General features: G+C 41.0%; 2 protein-coding genes across 3 annotated transcripts; both read right to left on the bottom strand.

The window, feature by feature from the left end:
- Positions 1-405: 405 nt before the first annotated feature.
- Positions 406-13,619, bottom strand: LOC139556065 (lysosomal-associated transmembrane protein 4A-like). Of its 2 annotated transcripts, XR_011671062.1 has the most exons (8): positions 13,305-13,619; positions 7,075-7,213; positions 4,530-4,606; positions 3,429-3,551; positions 3,086-3,181; positions 2,582-2,680; positions 1,758-2,105; positions 406-1,419 (listed from the first exon to the last, which is right to left on the bottom strand). XR_011671062.1 is itself a non-coding variant. In XM_071369565.1 (7 exons), the coding sequence occupies exons 1-7, from the start codon at positions 13,431-13,433 to the stop codon at positions 1,345-1,347; spliced, it is 738 nt and encodes a 245-aa protein (XP_071225666.1). In that variant the 5' UTR covers positions 13,434-13,619; the 3' UTR covers positions 406-1,344. The 2 variants fall into 2 exon arrangements, 1 of the variants encoding a protein (XP_071225666.1); XM_071369565.1 differs by lacking the exon at positions 1,758-2,105.
- A 3,071-nt stretch (positions 13,620-16,690) lies between these two features.
- On the bottom strand, positions 16,691-24,572 carry LOC139556064 (syndecan-1-like). Its single transcript, XM_071369564.1, has 5 exons — positions 24,415-24,572; positions 21,701-21,782; positions 21,443-21,585; positions 21,199-21,313; positions 16,691-21,088 (listed from the first exon to the last, which is right to left on the bottom strand). Exons 1-5 carry the CDS (start codon positions 24,481-24,483, stop codon positions 20,922-20,924), a joined length of 576 nt encoding a protein of 191 aa, XP_071225665.1. The 5' UTR covers positions 24,484-24,572; the 3' UTR covers positions 16,691-20,921.
- Between the last annotated feature and the right edge of the window lie 51 nt (positions 24,573-24,623).

Raw genomic sequence — 24,623 nt, 5'->3', positions numbered from 1 at the left:
TTTGGCTTATCTCTGTCACAAAGAGGAATAACTTTGCAGCTTTTTCTGTTAATAAACAATGCTATGCTGGCAGATGGTAACATTGAAATAAAACCCAGCCCCAAAATAATTGTATATCATAGGAAAAGACACATTCACATGGATTTTAACACAGAGGGCAGTTTGGATTTGTCACTTTAAGCGCAAATATATAATAATTTGACTAAGTCAAGTTTTTGACTTAAATCATTGTGCAACATCACAGTTAAGCGCTGGCTGTCATCTTTCAGCCAAAAAAAAAGGGGGGGGGGGGGGGGATTTCGACTGGTATGAGCATTTAACCGAAGTACAGAACCAAATAGGTTCTCAACAAAAAGGACGTTTCTTTGCTCACATCAGGTAAAAATTAATGTACTCAGTCGGGTAATGGATACAAAATGTTTTTGAATGGTTTATTGAAGTAATTTGTTTCCCACAAGGATCAAAACACAATGTAAAGAAAAAGGCAGAAAGAAAGAGTAGCATGGATCCACTACTGTTCACACTAGCCGTTCGTTCCCTCCAGGTGAACCTTACGCTCTCCTTAAAGGGACAGTCCACTTCAAAACCAACGTTTGTCTGATGTTTTCAGTCCTCCAAAGTGGACTTTTGTTAAGAAGTATTATTATTTAATCTTGACATTGGACAAATTTTGAGGTCTGAAAACATCTGCCAAATGTTGGTGTACTATCCCTTTAACCAGCAGTGTCTGGACGCTTCGAACTGCAACACAATACACTAGCTTGACTAAGCTAACAACGCAAGATCACAAAGGCGGTGGCGGAGAATGAACATGGCACACACAGGTGGCGGATGGATGTCCAAGGCTAAATAAATAAAGGGATAAAGAGAAAGTGCTTCAAAACGTTCCAATCAAACTCTTAGAATAAAATCTAGATAATTTAACAAGCAAAAAACAATTAAAGGATAAAGATGAGTTATCATAAGTGGATTGTCTTAAGAGTATTCCTTTTTACATTCACGCGTTATAATACCAATCTATAAGGAAAGGATATTGTTTTTCTAAAGCTGGACTGGTGAAAGGCATTGAAGCGATGGTACTTTCACAATATCCCTTTTTTTATTAAGGCATCAAAAGACGGGGCGAGACAAGGAAAGAAAAGTCGTAAAGCTTTCATCGCTTTATACACTACACGGCATCTGCCCCTCTCACTTGTCTACAATATAACACGGGTTTGAATGTTAGCAAGACTTTATAAAGAGTATCCCTCCTCTCTAGAAATGCATGGTGGGGTCAAAATGACGAGCTCTGGGTGGCCCACACATACATATAGATGGGGGTAGAGACGGGGGGGCACGGGGTCTTCAGGCAGGCATGTAGGGGGGAGGGGGCTCTTTCTCTGGCATCTTCATTGCCATCTCGTAGGTAGGCAGGATGTACTGAGGAGGGAGAATTATTTTAATTCATCAATCAATTTAAAAATATACTGCACACAGTGAGAGGACCAAAGCCATGGACATAATCATATTTGAGACATTTGATATTGTGCTAGATATTTCATCCGTCTAAAACTGGAAAGGAGGGCAGATTGGGTATACAGTACATTCGGGAATTATTCAGATCCCTTGACTTTTTCCACATTGTTACGTTACAATCTTATTCTAAAATTGATTAAATAAATTTTCCCCCCTCATCGATCTACACACAATACGCCATAATGACAAAGCAAAAACAGGTTTAGACATTTTTGCAAATGTATTAAAACTAAAACACATACCTTATTTACATAAGTATTCAGACCCTTTGCTATGAGACTCGAAATTGAGCTCTGTTGCATCCTGTTTCCATTGATCATCCTTGAGCTGTTTCTACAACTTGATTGGAGATCCTTGATACTTCAGAGCACTCAGGACCTCAGACTGGGGCGAAGGTTCACCTTCCAACAGGACAATGACCCTAAGCACACAGCCAAGACAACGCAGGAGTGGCTTCGGGACAAGTCTCTGAATGTCCTTGAGTGGCCCAACCAGAGCCCGGACTTGAACCTGATCGAACATCTCTGGAGAGACCTGAAAATAGCTGTGCAGCGACACTCCCCATCCAACCCGACAGAGCTTGAGAGGATCTGCAGAGAGGAATGGGAGAAACTCCCCAAATACAGGTGTGTCAAGCTTGTAGCGTCATACCCAAGAAAACACGAGGCTGTAATCGCTGCCAAAAGGTTCTTCAACATAGTACTGAGTAAAGGGTCTGAATACTTATGTAAATGTCATTTAAGTTTTTTTATTCTTAATAAATTTGCAAACATTTCTAAACTTGTTTTTGCTTTGTCATTATGGGGTAGTGCGCGTGTAGATTGATGAGGGGAAAAAACTATTAAGTCAATTTTAGAATAAGGCTTAAGGTAACAAAATGTGGAGAAAGTCAAGTGGTCTGAATACTTTCCGAACACAATTGAAACCACCTTGCATCCTTGAACTGACTAAGGATGTGAAAGGTATGCCCTCTACTGGTTATGCCACAGTATGCTTCAGAGGTTTGATTACGTGTGCCATTGACAATTCGTTTGGGACCCGGAGAGGAGGCTTTTCAGACACAAACCTGTGGAGGGGCCATGAAGTTAGGGTAAACAGCGCTCTCCTGCACATTCCTGTTGTTGATGTACTTGTAGCAGTTCCACACACTGTTGATCAGGTAAGCCTGGAGGGGGGGGGGGGACAGCCAAAATGTTAAGTATTTTTACCTGAGCCAGTGATGCTCAATCCTGGTCCTAGAGAGCTACAATGTGCAGGCTTGTGTTCTAGCCCAGCTCCAACACCACTGATTCATCTCCAGAAGCTCTATCAACCATCTACTGAAGACCTGTCAGTCAAGGTCTATCAACCATCTACTGAAGACCTGTCAGTCAAGGTCTATCATCAGTCTACTGAAGACCTGTCAGTCAAGGTCTATCAACCATCTACTAAAGTTCAGCCAATGGATGGTAAATCAGATCAAGATCTCAGTTAACACTAACAAGTGCAGTAAATCTAAATATTCTTGGGAATCTGGATGGGGAAAAATAAGTTTAGTATTCAAATCAGTCCATTTTTCAGAAACACACACCTTCGTGATGATGAGGAAGGCGAAGAACATGAGGACGAAGAGCAGCAGGCAGCTGGAGTCCATGGAGAGTAGGTTGTTCTTGTAGGGGAAGTCCGGCTGAGACGAGACACACATTCAGCACGTACAGAAACTAAACACCCCATAAAACCAGGGATTGTACTGAAATATGGGCCTACAGAGCATCATTAGCGTCGGCGGACTAGCCGACAGGCCTGGGGGGGGGGTGGCGGACTAGCCGACAGGCCTGGGGGGGGGGGGTCGTGTACTAGCCGACAGGCCTGGGGGGGGGGGTCGTGGACTAGCCGACAGGCCTGGGGGGGGGTGGTGGACTGGACTGACTCACCAGCTCTGTCATGTAGTCCTTGATCCGGGGTAGGTAGGTGAGGGAGCTGATGGCCACCAGACAACTCAGAGCAAAGTCAAAGAGCTGGTAGCAGAAGAACGGGATGAGCCAGCCGTCACGATGCTACATGGGGAGGAAGAGTAAACACACGTCATTGACCATACATGTAAAAGGATGGCCATTTCACAAGAGTTTGTCAGGTTGTTTGTCAAGCAAGAAGCATATCTAGCCCTAGCAAAAACCTGATCTAAATTTTGGGTTCTAAGCAATGTTGAGGATGTCACAAAATTCACAGGCATTGAATCAATCTATGTACATCTGTTCTTATGTCATCAGGACTGGGTATTTTGCCAGGGAGGCTACAGCCAGCAATGGAACTACTCTGACAAACACTGAATACAGGGCATCTACAAGGGTATCCTAAGAGCCTGTATTCACAGCTAAGGCATAACGTTCGTTGCTCACACAAAGATCAACCAAAACCTAGACAATGCGTCATGCTTTAGCGGTGCGTCGCCATTTAAAGTAGCAGCTCTATTCAGGTCCACGTCACATATCCATCAAACCTGTCAGTGTGGATGCCCATCAGGTAGGCCTGGTGAGGTAAAGATGATAACATTAGAACAACGTTGTGTAGCAAACTTTCCACTCACCCTGGTGGGGCTAGTTGAATGCACAAGCAAGGAGTTTGCATGCAGTGAATCTGTTATTGGTCAATGTGAATTGCTTAAAAAGCATTAAGACATTAAAGAAATATATTGTCCTTTCAGACACCAGGAAGGGACAAAGCACTGCCATCAGAGTTGTGTTCATTGGGGCACATAGATGTTTTAAAACATTTTGCAACACAAAACTCAAAATGAGTGTTTATTATTGGACAACTCCAGGTAGTTCTTCCCCGTTTCAGTCCGCTTTCTTCCACAATGAACATGACCACGGTTGAAGTTCAGGGAGAACTATCTTTTCAACTTCCTATTTCTCCCACTCCTCCAGGGGTAATTGTCGTCCCCGCTGTCACAACTTACATTTGTATGCTGGGCTTAGAATATATAAGACAACATTTGATTGACACACATACAAAATAAATGGATAGAAACTTACAGTAATGGCTCCATAGACCATCATGGCGCTGATAGTGAGCATCAACAGAGAGATTGCGAATCCCACACAGGCATTCTCTATAAGCACAGAGAGAGAGAGTCAGAGAGACAGAGTTCATTCATTAGGGTCAAATACTTGTGTATTCAACTACAAACTCAACTTGTAGTAAGTCTTGAAATTAACGTCAGTCAAAGGCGTTGGGAGAATAATTTCCTAAATCTAAAAAATATTAACCCAAATGTTGAATTATCTATAACTAACAATTGAATATAGTGGTATTGTGCACCTATCCTTGTGAGCCATCATGGCTGCCTGGTCTGGGCCCGTTGCATCCCACGATGGGGCCCCACAGAGTGCATTCATGCAACTGTCAGTGAGAGCGTTACTACAGAGGCCCAATTGATTTGTGTGTAACTGAAGCATCTCCAGGGATGCATTGCCTACTAACTCGCTCTCTTTTAGCGTTAGCGTGCTCTGGGGAGCCCTTAGCTTCTCCCACTCAGGCACTCAGTAGCATCAGTGAAGACAACGCACTACAACACAGGCTACGCTAGGCTAATTAATAGGCCTGCCATCTGCTGCACTCTGGTGCGTCGGTCAAGTGCTTCTGACAGCTCACAGCCTCGTGCTGGGCACTAAGTGAGTGAGGTGAGGCGATGCATGTGTGGTTCACTCCAGACTATCAGTCAGTCGTTCTAAAGCTGTGCAGGAAGCCGTTTCTCTTCGGAGTCTAACATATCCGATTGTCGTAACGGTAACTGATGCAATCTGCAAGCCATTCCTTCCTAGTAGGGCATTTATGAGTGTGACTGTGTGAGTGAATGAGAAGAGGAGTGTGTGAGTGAATGAGAAGAGGCGTGTGTAGTCCATGCGGAGCTCCCAAATTCAGTTCTGAAGCTGTGCATTGTGTGTGTGTGTGTGTGTGTGTGTGTGTGTGTGTGTGTGTGTATCAGAAGGGTCGTCACTGATGCAATCTGTAGCCTAATCCATTACAGTAGATCGTTTAGCATTACGTCCCGTGTCTGTCTGAGGCCAGGCTATACATTCATCAGCCTCTGCCAGGCATTCTGGACCGGGGCATCTGCCAACACCAACAGGATAACTGTGTACCTTTCTATGCGCGTGTGAAATATCTGATATTACAGTGAAAGAGGTCAGTGGAAAAGAACAGATGTAAATGGTAGTCAAATACAGAACTTTTTCCATTTTGTTGAGGTAATCGTAGGAGAGTATTCGGATGGAACAACATCTCTTATTTGGGGCTTCTCCATTTGTTTTCAGCTCTGTTAGAATACTTCAGAAAGGTATCCTGCCTTCCTACCTACCTGGAGGTAATCACAGATCTGAAGTGGTTGGATTGCCGACACTAATAGGGCGCTAACGTTGTTTAATACCGATCCAATCACTTATAGATCTGTGCTTACCACAAGGACACAAGAAAGGAAAGATGCATTTTCAAGTACTCTGACAGGGGCCCTCTTCTAACAGGGGCCCTCTTCTAACAGGGGCCCTCTTCTAACAGGGGCCCTCTTCTAACAGGGGCCCTCTTCTAACAGGGGCCCTCTTCTAACAGGGGCCCTCTTCTAACAGGGGCCCTCTTCTAACAGGGGCCCTCTTCTAACAGGGGCCCTCTTCTAACACACCTTGTACTTTGATATCAGGTCACGGCGGTTCAGTCCCTCATGTTTTGTCTGTAAACAATATCCTTTATTTAAACCGTAGGTGGGAGTCCTAGAAAAGGATAGACAGCATTGAAAGTGTCCTACCGGGGATTCATACCTCTAACGCGGGGCGATGTCATACCATTGCTTGTCCGAAGTCGGCTGTGTAGGCTCCAAACTGGCTCGCAACCTTCTTAAAACACGTCAACCAAGTGGGAAGATGCTGTCTAGAAATGGCACCCATGAAGCCACAGCAGTGCCAGGCTTTGGATTTACATAACACGTGCACCCCGTCCCTCCCCTCCCCGCCTCCCTTTCTTTTGGCACAGCCCTGCTGTGTGTGCGTGTGTTGTGGGGGTGGTTCAGTCGCTGCCCACAAGAGCCAAGCCCTTTCAGCTCTTACTGAGTCACTTTCTGGGAAATGAGGAGTCCTTGTGCAACCAAGCCAAATAAACAACGGAATCGCACCGAATAAACTAAACACAACAGCCAGCCACAGAGAGCACAGCTCAGCGCTGCCCAGCTCCAGGTTACATATTAAAATCCTGCTTTTACAGGCTTTGGGCCTGTGACAAAATAAGAGTTGTAGCTAAATCAGTCTGTATAGGGCTGAAAGGTTAAAGAAGCAGGCATTTGGCGAAAGTTATCAATGCTGGATGAGAAGGGGATTGGTGTGTGTGTGTGTGTGTTTGAGAGAGCTATGAGGTACCAGTCCAGACAAAGTACTGCAGCTTTGCTAACAAATACCAAAATCGGGAGACTATGCTAAATCATGCCAGCTACTGCCTTTTGGGAAGATAAATACAGATTATCGTGGATGCTGTCACTACTGGCCTACGTAGACAACTCAAGTTGAACCAAACATGAAGATACAACGAACTAACCCTTTAAAACATTCCCCTCCACCTGGAGGGTGTGGCTAAAGTAGTGCTCGATAACCTCATACTGCAGGTCCACAGTGGGCACGTTCTCTGGGTGGGTCACGGCCACGGTCAGCAGAATGCCCATCAACAGGTTCACCACCTGGAGAGACAGAAAGGCATTGTTATGTCCTTCAACACATAGCCTGGTCCTAGATCGGTTTGTGCTGGTTTGCCAACTCCTATAATGTGGCGTGAGTGACAATGACCATAGGAGTTGTCAAGACATTACAAACAGATCTGAAACCAGGCTAGGATACAGTCTGTTGTAGATTAGAACTTTGATATTTTGTGACATACTAGGTTTCTGTTTCCACAGATAAGCAACAAATTACACTTCATTTTATTTGAACAAATGAAGGCGCTCTCATTAGGATTAGCCTAAATAATAGTTATTATTACCAGGTGGTTTGTATGGTTGCTAGGAGTCCTTCCCCCTAATCTGTTTAATGGACTTTCCCTGTCAAAGTGTATGTTATATTTAAAATATTAAATCCCTCTCACACATTGCATAATATATTCAATGATTAGACTTGTGATATAGGCCTCTGTCATCAATGTATCCAGAGGTTTTGCCAACAACCGTTGTGAACGACGACAGATGGATCAAATGTGTTTTTTTACACTTGTCAACTGTTGGATGTTAAATCATGCACCGTTACCGATCTTCACTGAGCAAAACAACAACAAAAACACTCCAAGAGATGTTATACACTTGTGGTTACGGTCCCTCCGTAATTCTCACTTCTTATAATACATATATCAAGTATTAAAAATGTAAAAAACACGAGACGGAGAAAGTGAACATTTATTGAAGACAATCCCGCAGGTGAAGAAGGCGGATGTGGAGGTCCTGGGCTGGAGTGGTTAAGTGTGGCCTGTGGTTGGTCTGCGACAGTCAATTCTCTGGGAACAGCTCTGGTGAACATTCCTGCAGTCAGAATGCCAATTACACACTCCCTCAAAACTAGAGACATCTGTGGCATTGTGTTTTGTGACAAAACTGCACATTTTAAAAAGTGGCCTTTTATTGTTCCCAGAACCTGTGTAATGATCATGTTGTTTAATCAGCTTCTTAATATGCCACACCTGTCAGGTGGATGGATTAGCTTGGCAAAGGAGAAATAGTCAATGTGTTGTAGAGTGGTGGCCTGTTGCCAGAGAATTGAATGTTCATTTCTCTACCATAAGCCGCATCCAACGTCATTTTAGAGAATTTGGCAGTACGTCCAACTGGCCTCACAACTGCAGACCATGTGTAACCACGCCAGCCCAGGACCTCCACACCTGCCTTCTTCACCTGCGGGATCGTCAGACAGCCACCTGATGAAACTGGTTTTGCACATCCAAAGAATTTCTGCACAAACAGTCTCAGGAAAGTGCATCTGCGTGCTCATCATCCTCACCAGTCTTGACCGGACTGCAGTTTGGCGTTTTAACCTTCTTCAGTGGGAAAATGCTCACCGTTGATGACCACTGGTATGCTGGAGAAGTGTGCTCTTCACAGATGTATCCCTGTTTCAACTGTACCGGGTAGATGGCAGACAGTGTGTATGGCATCGTGTGGGTGAGCGGTTTGCTGATGTCGACGTTGTGTACAGAGTGCCCCATGGTGGCAGTAGGAATATGGTCAATGTTCCTAGCCTATTCCCTGGGACTGCCAGGCAGAAGAAACATCAGCCCACACAGAGAAACACGAGATTGTATTTCACTCAACTTTCTAGAGTTTTCCCCATTAGTTAACACTATCAACATTTCCCTTTACTGTGGGAATTGTGATCAAATCAACACAATAGCCACTTCCAATGCTACATACTGAAACAAAACAAACTCTTCAAAACTTAGTATGCAAAACTAACAATGCAAGAGATTTTGTTGTAGGCAGAACGCATCGGAGTAGGATTCTATTGCATTGACTGGCACGACTCTACACAAATCAGTGCGCCATAAATAAGAGCTGCAGTCGGGCCTATATGCAAAAAGGCACTTTGCCATATATGGATCTGTGCCATTCACTTTGAACTGGACTGTGTTTACAGCATGAGCGGTTGTCCGTAGATGTGCTTGTTTTGAGAGCAAAGTGACAGCTACATGTAGCGGTGTGTGCACATTTGTACATATCCTTTGCTACTTAGTGAGTTAATACATAATTTGTAGTCAGCAATGTGGGAGTGTTTGCCTCCTACAAGAGCACAAGGTGTGCATTTCCAGACATCTTTGAAGCGAGTCAGAGCTTTTTTTGTCATAAAAAGGGACAGTGTTGTATTTTGAGGCAGTCTTGAATAAGCTAAGTAGCCAATAGGCGGAGGGTAGCATACATTTTGATGGTAGGCCACAATGGTAGGCCTACATTATGATCAAATAGCCACAGTAGCCTATTTGATCACTGTTAAAACTAACTTAAAGTGGGTACAACCTCAGTGTTCACAGTAAACGCACGCCGGAAGTTGCACAGCATTTTAAATGTTCAAGTTTGCGCTCGGCAGACCTGAATCTTGCTCAGTGATGAAAAACATTTGAGGGAACATTGGTTATGCTATGGGCAGGCATAAGCTACGGGCAAAGAACACAATTGCATTGTATCGACAGCAATTATGAATGCAGAGATACCGTGACGAGATCATGAGGCCCATTGTCGTGCCATTCATCCACCGTCATCACCTCAAGTGTCAGCATGATAATGCACGTCCCCATGTCACAAGGATCTGTACACAATTCCTGGAAGCTGAAAATGTCCCAGTTCTTCTATGGCCTGCATACTCAGCAGACAAGTCACCCATTGAGCATGTTTGGGATGCTCTGGATTGACGTGTACAACAGCGCGTTCCAGTAAATATCCAGCAACTTTGCACAGCCATTGAAGAGGAGTGGGACAACATTCCACAGGCCACAATAAATAGCCTGATCAACTCTATGCAAAGGAGATGTGTCCCACTGCATGAAGTAAATGTTCACACCATACCCTGACTGGTTCTCTGATCCATACTCCTACTTTAAAAAAAAAAGGCGTTTCAAAAACAAATCTGTGACCAACAGATGCATATCTGTATTCCCAGTCATGAGAAATTGATAGATTAGGGTCTAATCAATGTATTTCAATTGACTGATGTCCTTATATGAACTGTAAATTGTTGCATGTTGCCATTATATTTTTGTTCAGTGTATACAGCTAACTAGGTACTGTTAGCTAGCTAACTAGGTACTGATAGCTAGCTACCGCTAGCACTAGCTACAGCACCGGCACCAGATGTGCATGGGCGGGAGCTGAAAGGAGAAGGGTGTAATTGCAGACCGAAATTCAAGGTGTTCCTGCATATGCAGGAATGCCTACATCAGAGCTGCCAACTCTCACACATTGGCTGTGAGACACGCACATTTGACCCTCTTCAGGCCACACCTCATATCTCATACATTGAAAACTCCTGCATTTATTTTCCTAATATATACATTAGCGCGTTAACTGTCCTCCAAATCTTTTGGAAATCAAAGCATCTGCGCCTACAATTTAACATCATGAGCGGAACCACTACCATTGTCCTGTCTTGCCACAGCACTGTGAACCACAGCACATTGAAGCAAATGATTTTTTTAATTTTTATTTTACCGTTATTTTACCAGGTAAGTTGACTGAGAACACGTTCTCATTTGCAGCAACGACCTGGGGAATAGTTACAGGGGAGAGGAGGGGGATGAATGAGCCAATTGTAAACTGGTCTAGATTGGTCTAGTTATGTGAAGGATCAAGGGGATTGGATGCATGTTTTAAAGAAACGCCCCTCAAGATTAGAGTGGAGCTGAGTTTATAAAACTGTAAAAAGAACAGCATGGTAGCTGTGTTTTAGGTAAAATGTCAACAGAATTAAGTTCTTGTTACTCCCGTCCATAAATCTATTGCAGAATGCAGCCTTTTGACAGCATGTACTAAAGTCGATTTAACCCACACTTGCATTAGTTCCCTCGTTTGTGTATTGGCATTTAGGCTGGGATAACAAAAAGGGAGCAGACAGACCTACAGTATGTTTTAGCAGGGAAGTTTGGTAGGGTGACCTGATTTGGAACTATGACAATAATTGTGTCAGATTGTGAACCCAAAAGTGCAAAAGTGTACGTTTGATTCTAAAGGGGACGGAAAATAATTTGGTTAGGGTGTAGTGGTAGATTTGTCATATTTGTATTATCCATTTATTTAGTCTGATCAGTGGAACAATTCTAATTCTTAACAATGGGCTAAAATATAGGGTAATTACTGTGCTTGTCAGCAAGAACACTACTGTTATTCCCCAAACTTGTATTATTCCATTTTGCCAGTGGAATTACCTATTTGAAATATGATATACCTATTGTGTCTTTCAAAACGAATGAAGTATTATTGTATTATTGCAGCCATTCATGGACAGTTTTGAACAAGTCATACAAATCAGCAAACGGATGTTAAATGCTCCAGGAATCAAATATAATTGTATACAGTTTAGTATTGTGCACATGCTAGGCAGAGATGGTAGGGGGACTCACCTCATGAATACATATTTTGTCTATGTAGAGTAAGATGATGTCAAGGATATTCAACTAGGCATAAACCACCTAAATATTGATATTCATTCAAATGGTCTTGAAGGTTGGGTGATTGAGAAATTAATTGTTATAACAAGAACATTTTCGAACACCCAGCACCTGGAAAACATAGATCAAGGGGTAGCCAACCCTCCTGGAGAGCAAGCAGGGGTTTCTTCCAGACCTATTTTAAAGAGATAGCTAGTTCACCCAAATTACAAAATGTTTGTGTCCTTACCTTGAAAGCAGTCTATGATTTGGTTACCCCTTGCCATCAACCTTTACAGGATTGGTGGGTCCCCCACGGGACGGTTGAACTAACGTAGGCTAATGCGATTAGCATGAGGTTGTAAGTAACAAGAACATTTCCCTGAACATAAACCTATCTTATATTGTCAGAAAGCTTAAATTCTTGTTAATCTAACTGCACTGTCCAATTTACATTGCTATTGTTTGAGGAGTGCACAGTTATGAACTTGAAAGGTTATTAATAAACCAATTAGGCACATTTGGGCAGTCTTGATACAACATTTTTAACAGAAATACAATGGTTCATTGGATCAGTATAAAACTTTGCACATACACAGCTGCCATCTAGTGGCCAAAAATGTTTTTTCTTTGTATTATCTTTTACCAGATCTAATGTGTTATATTCTCCTACATTCATTTCACATTTCCACAAACTTCAAAGTGTTTCCTTTCAAATGGTATCAAGAATATGCATATCCTTGCTTCAGGTCCTGAGCTACAGGCAGTTAGATTTGGGTATGTCATTCTAGGCGAAAATTTTAAAAAAGGGTCCGATCCTTAAGAGGTTTAAAAAAAGAAGAAGAAAGAAGTAAACTCCTGTGCAGAGCACTACACACAACTTTCTACCTGAGAACAGGGATCAATCCCGGGTTCCAATCTTCCCACATTTTCTAACATTCTACCGTCTCCCTAGTTCATTTCATTACAGTCTGAATGATTCTCAAACCACGTAAACAAAATGTTAGAAAAAATATTAGCATACTTTAAATTTCATCCCCTCAAAGTGGTCGAATGTTGAGTGTTCATTTAATGTTCAAAGCATCCTGAATACACCAGACCTGTGTTTTTTATTTTTTATTTTTTCCACCCTGGTCATAGGCCTAAACCAATACGCAGAATTGCAGTAAATTAGCTTTAAAACAGTAACATATTCCCAGTGCCCCTTCTAGGGACTGTGTCAGGGGGCAATGAAATCCATTTAGCAAATCTCACTCCAGTTTTCTTCAAAAGTTGGCAGCCCTGCCCGAATTGCGTGCCGCAATCACACTATTGGCTGAAAGTCCCTAACGGGTAACGTTGACACGTAGCTAATTAACTAATTTAGCTAACGTTAGATAACTATCCGATTACATTTGCTAGTTAGTTAGCTAATATAGGAACATTTACATAATCTAGCTAGCAATATGTTCCAGAGTAGGGCACGCATTCAGATATCAAAGTGACTTTCTCGACAAATACTAGCTTCGGTTTAACTTACTGGTAACAAGCTAGCTAGTTAGTTATTACAACGGCCTACTATCAGTAGTGGCAACGAGGGGGTACTGCAACATGACTGCAACGAAGCTAACGTTAGCACAATCTAAAGGCAAGGCGACCATTTGTATAGTACGTACCATGTACCAGGTGCCGAGAATGATGGTTCCCGTCCTGACATGGCAACACCCACAGCATCTCGTTGTGTAGAGCCTGTGTCGATTCGGTTTAAAATGGTGCATGTCTTCCTCTAAAGTAGGGATAAACATCGCTGAAGCTGCGCGATGAAGAAAGCCTGCACCATCAACAACCGACAGAGATATGAAGCGCCCACTTTTATGACTGGCGTGGTGAAAGAAAACACAAACTATACCCTGTTTTGATTGACAGACAATTTGGCCATTAGTAGAGCTAAGATGGTGAACGTCAACAAATCAGCTGCCACAGCTCACACTGACAAATACTCAGAACTGTCCCCTGTGGCCCAGGGGTTGAGGGTGATGATGGGGAGGGAATACAACACCATCATCAGTTTCCATTCTCTCACATCAGTTTCCCATTTCTAAAAGACGATATGCTCTCCAAAAAAGAAAACAAACTGCTCTTTGTTATTCAGAACATTTTATTGTTCTACCCTTACACACTAAACATCTCTCACCTCTGCTTTTTGGGGATTAAACGAGTTACAATATGCAGAGAATCTATAAACATGAATAGAATCCATAACTAAAGTGGATGCATACAGTATTCAGGTCAATGACAGGGCAACGCAGAAGTCTTTTGGTGTGTTTGGCTATTGTTGCTGTTGTTTTTGTTTCCATTTACCTCAGTTAACGCTGCAATGATGGAATGATGGATACATGGTAAAACAACAATGAACTACGGTGCCTTCAAAAATAATTCACATGCCTTGACCTTTTCCACATTTTGTTATGTTACAGCCTGAATTGAAAATTTATTAAAATTAGATTTTGTGTTACTGGCCTACACACAATACCCCATATTGTCAAAGTGGAGTGATGTTTTTAGAAATGTTTTACAAATTCATGTAAAATGAAAAGCTGAAATGTCTTATGTCAAAATATTCAACTCCTTTGTCATGGCAAGCCTAAATAAGTTAAAGAGTACAAATGTGCTTAACATGTCACATCATGAGTTGCATTTAATGACTACCTCATCTCTGTACCCCACACATACAATTATCTCTAAGGTCCCTCAGTCGAGCAGTGAATTTCAAACAGATTCAACCACAAAGACCAGGAAGATTTTCCAATGCCTCGCAAAGAAGGGCACCTATTGGTAGATAGGTAAACATTTAAAAAGCAGACTTTGAATATATCCCTTTGAGCATGGTGAAGTTATTAATTACACTTTGGATGGTGTATCAATACACCCAGTCACTACAAAGATACAGGCGTCCTAACTAACTCAGTTGCCAGAGAGAAAGGAAACCGCTCAAAGATTTCACTATGGGGCCATGGGTGATGTTAAAACCGTTACAGAGGTTAATGGGTGTGATCGGAGAAAACTGAGGATAGATTAACATCATTGTAGTAACTCTACAATACTAACCTAATTGACGGAGTGAAAAGAAGGAAGCCTGTATAGAATAAACATATTCCAAAACATGCATCCTGTTTGCAACAAGGCACTAAAGCAATACTGCAAAAAATGTGGCAAAGCAATCAAGTTTTTGTCCTGAATACAATGTGCTAAGTTTTAGGCAAATCCAATACAACACATTACTGACTACCACTCTCCATATTTTCAAGCGTAGTGGTGGCTGCATCATGTTATGGGTATGCTTGTAATCATTAAGGACTGTGGAATTTTTCAGGATTAAAAATAAATGTAATGGAGCTAAGCACAGGCAAAGTCCTAGAGGAAAACCTGGTTGAGTCTGCTTTCCACCAGACACTGGGAGATGAATTCACCTTACAGCTGGACAATAACCTAAAAAAAGGCCAACTATACACTGGAATTGCTTACCAAGACATTGAATGTTCCTGAGTGGCCTAGTTACAGTTTTGACTTAAATTGGCTTGAAAATCTATGGCAAGACTTGAAAATGTCTGTCTAGCAATGATCAACAGTCAATTTGACAGAGCTTGAAGAATTTTAGACTCACAGCTGTAATCGCTGCCAAAGGTAATTCTAATAAGTATTGACTCATGGGTGTGAATACTTATGTAAATTAGATATTTCTTTATTTCATTTTCAATACATTTGCAAACATTTCTAAAAACATGTTTTCACTTTGTCGTAATGAATTATTTTGTGTAGATGGGTGTAATAAGTCAAGGGGTATGAATACTTTCTGAAGTACAAAGACTGTATGTAGCAGAAAGACCATGTATGCCAGACTAAGGGTATTACATGTGACAAATTCAACTGAGATCCAGTCAGATTATTCCTACTTTGAGCCCTAGATGGCAGGACAGCAATAGTGAGACCAAGGTTTTCAAGACAAACTGAAGTCAGAGGCAGCAATGTGCTATCAGGGCAATTTGTTCAGTGGTGAAAAGTAATTAAGTAAAAATACTTAAAACTATTTCTTAAGTATTTTTGGGTAGTATGTGTACTTTACTTTACTATTTATATTTCTGACAACTTTTACTTTTACTTCACTACATTCCTATGTACTTTTTACTCCATACATTTCTCCTGGCACCTAAAGGTACTTGTTACATTTTAGTTACATTACATTTTTTATGTTTAGCAGGACAGGAAAATGGTCAAATTCACACACATCAAGAAAACATCCCTGGTCATCCCTACTGCCTTTGATCTGGCGGACTCACTAAACACAAATGCTTAATTTGTAAATTATTTCGGAGTTTTGGAGTGTGCCCCTGGCTATCCGTAAATTAAATTAAAAAAATACAATTATGCTGTTTGGTTTGCTTAATATAAGGAATTTGAAATTATTCATACTTTTACTTTTGATACTTAATTATATTTTTGCAATTACATTTACTTTAAATTTACAGTAAATATTTTTTACTTTTACTCAAGTAATATTTTACTGAGTGACTTTCACCTTTACTTGAGTCATTTTCTATTAAGGTATCTTTACATTTAATCAAGTATGAAGTACTTTTTCCATCACTGCATGGACTGAATACTAATTTAGCAGACACTTATATGCAATTTTTTTTTAAATGAGTGCAGAAAACGCGTTAAGATATAAGCAGAAAAACAGTTATGGTTCACATAACAATATTCCACTCACATGGACCTATAAATATACATTTAAAAATGTCTACAGTTTCTCTATGAACATGCGAAAATATCTTAGAAATTAGTTTTTGCATGGTAAAATATTGAATCTGGTTCAGAAATGTAGTAATATAGTTCTTTATGACCTCGGTGATTCAGAGTCAGAGAGATAGATGGTTATTATATGGCTCTGCTTTGTGATAAGGTGCTTCTTTCCCACTGTTGCAACACAAGGAGTGTATTGTGTTAGGGAGGTCAATTTCCGCTCCTATTTAAGCAATAAGGGATTAGACATAGGACATACAACTACAAGGTACACTTTAGTCTCAAGGCCACACTATATTAATTACATTCAACACAGTTGTATGTAAAGTGTCCATTACATCAAGGTGTATAATATCCACACAGTGCACACATGTTACAGATCATAACATAATACAAATGTGGAACAGTAATACAAAATGTACTTTGATTTTAAATAAACCTGTTTCTTACTCTAAAATAAACCTTGTAATTACATATACACGTGTAGGATCTTAATGTGATCAGTTTCTCACAGCAGGAAAATAAACCTTAAGCAAAAGAAAATGTGAATTATTGTGTGGATTATAATTAAGAAATATTTGTTGAGGTTGATTCATTTTTAGTAAGGGCAAATAAACATTACAATTTTAATTAAAACTTTAGAAGCCTTTTTGGTAACACTTTACTTGACACCCAGCGTCATAACATGTTATGACACGGTCATAACATGTCATAAAATGTCATAACACTGTCATGACTCATATATTTACACCTGTTGTGACATATACACTGAATATAAACAAATGCAACATGCAACAATTTCAAAGATTTTACTGAGTTACAATTCATACAAGGAAATCAGTCGATTGAAATAAATAAATTAAGCTCTAATCTATGGATTTCACATGACCTGGGAATACAGATATGCATCTGTTGGTCACCGATACCTTAAAAAAAGGTAGGGGCGTAGATCAGAAAACCTATCAGTATCTGGTGTGCAGCGTAACACATCTCCTTCGCATAAAGTTGATCAGGCTGTTGATTGTGGCCTGTGGAATGTTGTCCCACTCCTCTTTAATGGCTGTGCGAAGTTGCTGGGTATTGGCGGGAACTGGAACACGCTGTTGTACAAGTCGATCCAGAGCATCCCAAACATGCTCAATGGGTGACATGTCTGTTGAGTATGCAGGGAAATTTTCAGCTTTCCGGAATTGTGTACAGATCCTTCGAAGACGCCACACGTGGTCTGCGGTTGTAAGACCATTTAGACGTAATGCCAAATTCTCTAAAACAACATTGTAGGCGGTTTATGGTAAAGAAATTAACATAAAATTATCTGGCAACAGCTCTGGTGGACATTCCTGCAGTCTGCATGACAATTGCACTCTCCCTCAAAACTTGAGACATTTGTGGCATTGTGTTGTGTGACAAAACCGCACATTTTAGTGGCATTTTGTCCCCAACACAAGGTGCACCTGTGTAATGGTAATGCTGTTTAATCAGCTTCTTGATATGCCACACCTGTCAGGTGGATGGATTATCTTGACAAATGAGAACTGCTCACTAACAGGGATGTAAACAAATCTGAGCACAACATTTGCGAGAAATAAGCTTTTTGTGCGTATGGAATATTTCTAGGATATTTTATTTTATCTCAAGAAACATGGAACCAACACTTTACATGTTGCGTTTATATTTTTTGTTCAGTATATTTCGTTATTTTATGGCTGGTTATGACACCTACATAAGAGCAGCAAAATCCACATTTATTGAAATGTTTTTTTTCCTTGCAAAGAAATGTCCTTTCTTTTGAAAACGTGTTTCTTAAGTCCTTTGTTGTAATGAATTTTGTTTACAGTCATGTTTTTTTTTAAATCATATTTTAAATAACTTGCAGAAAATACACTTTATGACACTGTCATGCAGCATTATGACCTTCCTGTGTCACTTTACCTGTACTAAGAAAACACACCTTATGACACTGTCAAGAAGCATTATGACCATCATAATCATATAAGCCAGATAGGCCTACCACATACATGCCCTTATATCAGTCATCAGTCACAAAGAGGGTGTCTTGTCCTGCTCCTGAAATATGCTCCTGCATTCATTCCAGTCCTCAGCAATAGAGCATTGGAGTGTGCGCATGTCTGACATCAATTTGTGAGCAATTACAATGATAATTTAATATGGTCAATTTCAGAAAATGTTATATAACATAAACATACTGTCGATATGCTCAGCCCACCACACCTCTCTGATTCAGAGGGGTTGAGTTAAATGCAGAAGACACATTTTAGTTCAATACATTCAGTTGGACAACTGAGTAGGTATCCCCCCTTTCCCTTTATAAGTAGGCTATGGTGTAATGGTATGTTTTGCCTTCTGTGGTAGGTTTTGTGTGTTTTGACACTCTTATGTAGGTGTTATAACCAGCCATAAAATAACTACCGTGGTAGGTCCCGGGTGGCGCAGTGGTCTAGGGCACTGCATCGCAGTGCTAGCTGCGCCACCAGAGTCTCTGGGTTCGCGCCCAGGCTCTGTCGCAGCCGGCCGCAACCGGGAGGTCCGTGGGGCGACGCACAATTGGCATAGCGTCGTCCGGGTTAGGGAGGGTTTGGCCGGTAGGGATATCCTTGTCTCAGTATGTAAAATGTAATAAAAAATGTATGCACTCTACTGTAAGTTGCTCTGGATAAGAGCGTCTGCTAAATGACTAAAAATGTAAATGTAGGTTTTGTTGGTTTTGACACTTATCTAGGTGTCATAACCAGCCATAAAATAATTCAATATATGTCACAACAGGTCTAAATATAAACCAAGCAAAAAAATAACCTTCCCTTTTTCAGGACCCTGTCTTTCAAGGATAATTCGTAAAAATCCAAATAACTAAACAGATCTTCATTGTAAAGGGTTCAAACACTGTTTCCCATGCTTGTTCAATGAACCATAAACAATTAATGAACATGCACCTGTGGAACGGTCGTTAAGACACTAACAGCTTACAGACAGTAGGCAATTAAGATCACAGTTATGAAAACTTAGGACTCTAAAGAGGCCTTTCTACAGACTCTGAAAAACCCCAAAAGAAAGATGCCATGGGTCCCTGCTCATCTGCGTGAATGCGCCTTAGGCATGCTGCAAGGAGGCATGAGGACTGCAGATGTGGCCAGGGCAACAAATTGCAATGTCCGCACTGTGAGACACCTAAGACAGCGCTACAGGGAGACAGGAAGGACAGCTGATCGTCCTCGCAGTGGCAGACCATGTGGAACAACACCTACACAGGATCGGTACATCCGAACATCACACCTGCAGGACAGGTACAGGATGGCAACAACAACTGCCCGAGTTACACCAGGAACGCACAATCCCTCCATCAGTGCTCAGACTGTCCGTAATAGGCTGAGAGAGGCTGGACTGAGGGCTTGTAGGTCTGTTGTAAGGCAGGTCCTCACCAGACATCACCGGCAACAACGTCGCCTATGGGCACAAACCCACCGTCGCTGGACTAGACAGAACTGGCAAAATGTGCTCTTCTCTGACGAGTCACGGTTTTGTCTCACCATGGGTGATGGTCGGATTCGTGTTTATCGTCGAAAAAATTTGCGTTACACCGAATCCTGTACTCTGGAGCGGGATCGATTTGGAGGTGGAGGGTTCGTCATGGTCTGGGGCAGTGCGTCACAGCATCATCGGACTGAGCTTGTTGTCATTGCAGGCAATCTCAACTCTGTGCGTTACAGGAAAGACATCCTCCTTCCTCATATGGTACCCTTCTTGCAGGCTCATCCTGACATGACCCACCATTGCTGCAAGACAGGAATGTCAGTGTTGCGCCATGGCCAGCGAAGAGCCCGGATCTCAATCCCATTGAGCACGTCTGGGACATTTTGGATCAGAGGGTGAGGGCTAGGGCCTTTCCCCCCAGAAATATCTGGGAACTTGCAGGTGCCTTGGTGGAAGAGTGCAGTAACATCTCACAGCAAGAACTGGCAAATCTGGTGCAGTTCATGAGGAGGAGATGCACTGCAGTACTTAATGCAGCTGGTGGCCACACCAGATACTGACTGTTATTTTTTATTTTGACTCAGGAACACAATATTCAATTTATGTTAGTCACATGTCTGTGGAACTTGTTCAGTTTGTGTCTCAGTTGTTGAATCTTAAGTTCATACAAATATTTACACGTTAAGTTTGCTGAAAATAAACACAGTTGACAGTAAGAGGACGTTTCTATTTTTGCTGTTTATGTGTCATGACAGTGTTATGACCATATGACAAGTTGTCAGCTGTTATGACATATTATGACATGGTTATGACCATGTTATGTGTTATGATGCTGGGTGTCAAGTAAAGTGTTACCGTCTTTTTAAACCTCGAATACACCACAAGTTTGCATTTTCTGCTGTGAATTTTCTCATGGCGCAAACCCAACCAACTTCTTTCTCTCAAAAATGAACTCTTCAAACAAATCTGCTGGGTTGAGACATTATTTTGTCTTTGAGGGGAAGTTATGCAATAAACTCCTCCTTGGTCTTCGGTTTCTGATATCCTCCGTTCGACTTGTTTTTCTGGTTGACAGTGTAGCCTCCCTCATCTTTCTTCTTCATGTTATAGACCATGAGTGTTAACAGGGAGGCAGCCAAGGCCAGTCCCACCACTCCTCCTGCAATAATAGCTGCAAAGAGGAAGAATAAGAAGGTTGGGCTACAAGTACCTCAGCGCATCTGTCAGTAAATATGGAGGAAATAATATACCAAATAATATACTCAATAAGTTGGACTTTACCTGCAAGCGCTTCTTTGTTTTCTAGAAGACCCCCGCTCTTTGCCACATTGCCAATGGCTGATCCGTTGTTGTCATCTAGCTTAGGCCTTTTGTCAAAGGTCAAGTCTGAGTCCTCCTAAAGACACAAAAAAAGAGGGGATACTCAGACGTTGCAATTTTTTCACCTCTACCAAGAGAGAACATATTTTGCTCATAGTGAATTCTTAAAAGAATAATAAATTCTTAAAATACTAAAATGACCTACTGATATTTTATTTCCGGTGTTGTCTGTCATTATAATTGGGACGGTTTTATCCTCTTCATCAATGGCATTGAACATTAAGTCATCTTCACTCATTGTCATTGTAAATGTTGAGATTGTGGTAAACCTTACTGAGCCTTTGGACACTGAAGGGAGTGGAAGCAGAAATGTTTACTAAGAAATGTGAAACCCACAGACATAGACAGACAGCTACACACACACACACATACACACCCTGACACACACAATGAACAGGATTACCTTCTGCCCATTCCCCTGAACCTGAGCCAGAACTTTCCAGATCATGTCCCGATCCATCCAGGTCGTCTGGAGGAATAGAATACTGAGTACAAGGAAAAACACACGTACAACTTCAGTGTGGAAATGACCCCAGAAGTCCAACATACGGCCAGTGTCCATAGAAGCCAATAACTGTGTACCTCTATACCAGTGTTGAGGAGTAGTGAACTACATGTAGTTCAACTAGTCATTTATTTACATTTTACAGTAGCTTGGTGGTAGTTGAACTAAATTCAAATCTAGGTTATGTTTTCATTAGTTATTTACTTTTCTTTGCCATGTAACGGTGTACAGTGCATACGGAAAGTATTCAGACCCCTTGACTTTTTCCACATTTTGTTACGTTAAGGCCTTAATCTAAAATGGATTAAATTGTTATTTTCCCTCATCAATCTACACACAATACCCCGTAATGACAAAGCAAAAACAGATTTCAGAAATTTCTGCATATTTATAAAAAGAAAAACTGGAATATACATTTACATACACTACCGTTCAAAAGTTTGGGGTCACATAGAAATGTCCTTGTTTTTTAAAGAAAAGCAAATTTTTGGGCCATTAAAATAACATCAAATTGATCAGAAATACAGTGTAGACATTGTTAATGTTGTAAATGACTATTGTAGCTGGAAACGGCTGATTTTTTTATGGAATATCTACATAGGCGTACAGAGGCCCATTATCAGCAACCATCACTCCTATGTTCCAATGGCACGTTGTGTTAGCTAATCCAAGTTAATAATTTTAAAAGGCTAATTGATCATTAGAAAACCCTTTTGCAATTATGTTAGCAGAGCTGAAAACTGTCATTCTGATTAAAGAAGCAATAAAACTGGCCTTCTTTAGATTAGTTGAGTATCTGGAGCATCATCACTTGTGGGTTCGATTATAGGCTCATAATGGCCAGAAATTCTGAAACTCGTCAGTCTAATCTTATTCTGAGAAATCAAGGCTATTCCATGTGAGAAATTGCCAAGAAACTGAAGATCTCATACAACACTGTGTACTACTCCCGTCACAGAACAGAGCAAACCTCAGCTAAATGAGGTCTGAATACTTTTCGAATGCACTGTATCTAACTACTAGAACTATGCATACTTTTTTTTGCAAAAACAAAATATGGGTGAAGTAGGCAAGAATTTCCTTTATTTGTTGGTCAGATTTGCCTAATTCTCACTTGAAACATATTTTTGTGTTTAATAGGCTAAATTCCACATTATGTTAACATAAGTGATCTGTTCTTGTGATTTGTAGTCTGACATTTCAGATTTACATATACTTTTTCAGAAAGTAGTGAACTCCTTTTTCATAGTAACTTTAGTGAAGTAAACTGTGTTTCTTTAGGATAGCTTTCATGTAGCTTAACTTCTTCCAGTGTGAAGTAATTGGTACTTTGGTAAACTATACTTTCAGAGTAGACTCACCCTCTCTCACTGGCGAGGATTGTCACAGAAACAGAAAACAAGGAGTATTTATCACATTTTCATGGTAGTTTTAATGATTTACTGGCTGAATAGTATTTACAGGGTTAACTTTCATGCAACCCTTTGAAATCATGTCATACTAGATTAAGGACTGCAAGAGGAAAGGCTAAAACAATATTGTCTCAATAACACAGAGCTGTGAGTCAGCCAGTGAATCATGAGGTCTGAAGTCCAGTGCTACGCCAACAACTCGTCGCCCCACCAGCAACACAACATGGCCGATACTTAATGACTCAGGATGAGGCACTGCCGGCAAGCTGCCACAGTCCTATAAAAACACCCCGAGGGGACAATACATAGACTGTAGGGACAACAGCAGTGGCTGGATTTTTACAATGTAAATGAGTGTCAACACACTACAGATTAACCCAGTAAGATAACAAACGGAACATTGGATCTTTTGTATGCCAGGAAATGGTTGGTAGAAGAGTGATTCACAACAGAAACACTCATGAAGTGTCAGAATCGACTGAGTGGCTAGAACTAATAGGGGCACCAATTTGGAAAATAAAATGTTTAATTTGATGTTTCTTATGACATTGTTTTACTAATTCAAAGATATAGAATTAGGCCAGGATTTTGTCAGTATCATGGTGACATCACAAGTTTCACTCCTGCAGCCCTGTGAAATGAATCTCTTCACAATAATGGTGAGTGATGTACTCAGTTTTATCCATGACAGTATCATCACACATGAACAAACATACTTTTAAAATGCAACAGTAATCCTGCATATTGAGAAGAAAAATGACACCGATGTACTTTTCAGATCAAAATCTTACAATTTTTCACCTAAAATGTGTATGTGATTGAGTGGAGTCCATACTTTGTTAGGAGGCTTGGTCAAAGGTACACAACAAGTTGTACTCAAAATTCCATCCCTTGAAAGCCTGTCCGAGAGCTGATCCCCTAGCCCATCATAAAATCTTAATGAAGTTCAACTGCCTGATATCTTATCATTCATTATCGGGTAATGCATAATTGGTGTTAGGTCTAATGATACAATTCCAATGGCATACATACTGTAAATACTTACTTTCTAACTTTGCATTGATGGGATTGGGATCGTAAGTACGCATTTCAAGGTAAAGTCTGCACCTGTTGTATTCGGCGTATGTGACCAATAAAATTTGATAAGATTCACAAGCAAATCGATCACAAAGTACATGAGAAGTATACCAGGCTACTCACCGATGTGGTTATTGCAGGTAAACATGCACCCATAGCAAACAGTAAAGTGGAAATCAGTAAAGTCCTCATTGTATCTTGTCGTCTGCAGTGATTTTATTACTACTAGTGTAGGTCTTAAAATGTATTTTCCGTCTCATAGTAGTACAGGTGTACGTTAAACCTACCTGTGGCGGGATTCAAGGCTCCGCCCTCCGTTTAGAGAAGCAGAT

This window comes from Salvelinus alpinus, chromosome 27 (genome assembly GCF_045679555.1).
Source record: "Salvelinus alpinus chromosome 27, SLU_Salpinus.1, whole genome shotgun sequence".
NCBI classification, from domain to species: Eukaryota; Metazoa; Chordata; class Actinopteri; order Salmoniformes; family Salmonidae; genus Salvelinus; species Salvelinus alpinus.
Note: the sequence above shows the minus strand (reverse complement) of the source record. Positions and strands in the feature narration are given on the sequence as shown.

Excerpts from the sequence above, each read along its gene's own strand:
- LOC139556065 (XM_071369565.1), bottom strand. The coding sequence starts at position 13,433 with ATGTTTATCCCTACTTTAGAGGAAGACATGCACCATTTTAAACCGAAT. Across the intron at positions 7,214-13,304 it reads TTCTCGGCACCTGGTACATG|GTGGTGAACCTGTTGATGGG; the intron begins GTACGTACTATA and ends CTGTCTCTCCAG. Across the intron at positions 3,182-3,428 it reads AGGACTACATGACAGAGCTG|CCGGACTTCCCCTACAAGAA; the intron begins GTGAGTCAGTCC and ends GTCTCGTCTCAG.
- LOC139556064 (XM_071369564.1), bottom strand. The coding sequence starts at position 24,483 with ATGAGGACTTTACTGATTTCCACTTTACTGTTTGCTATGGGTGCATGT. Across the intron at positions 21,586-21,700 it reads TTCAGGGGAATGGGCAGAAG|TGTCCAAAGGCTCAGTAAGG; the intron begins GTAATCCTGTTC and ends CACTCCCTTCAG. Across the intron at positions 21,089-21,198 it reads AAACAAAGAAGCGCTTGCAG|CTATTATTGCAGGAGGAGTG; the intron begins GTAAAGTCCAAC and ends TCCTCTTTGCAG.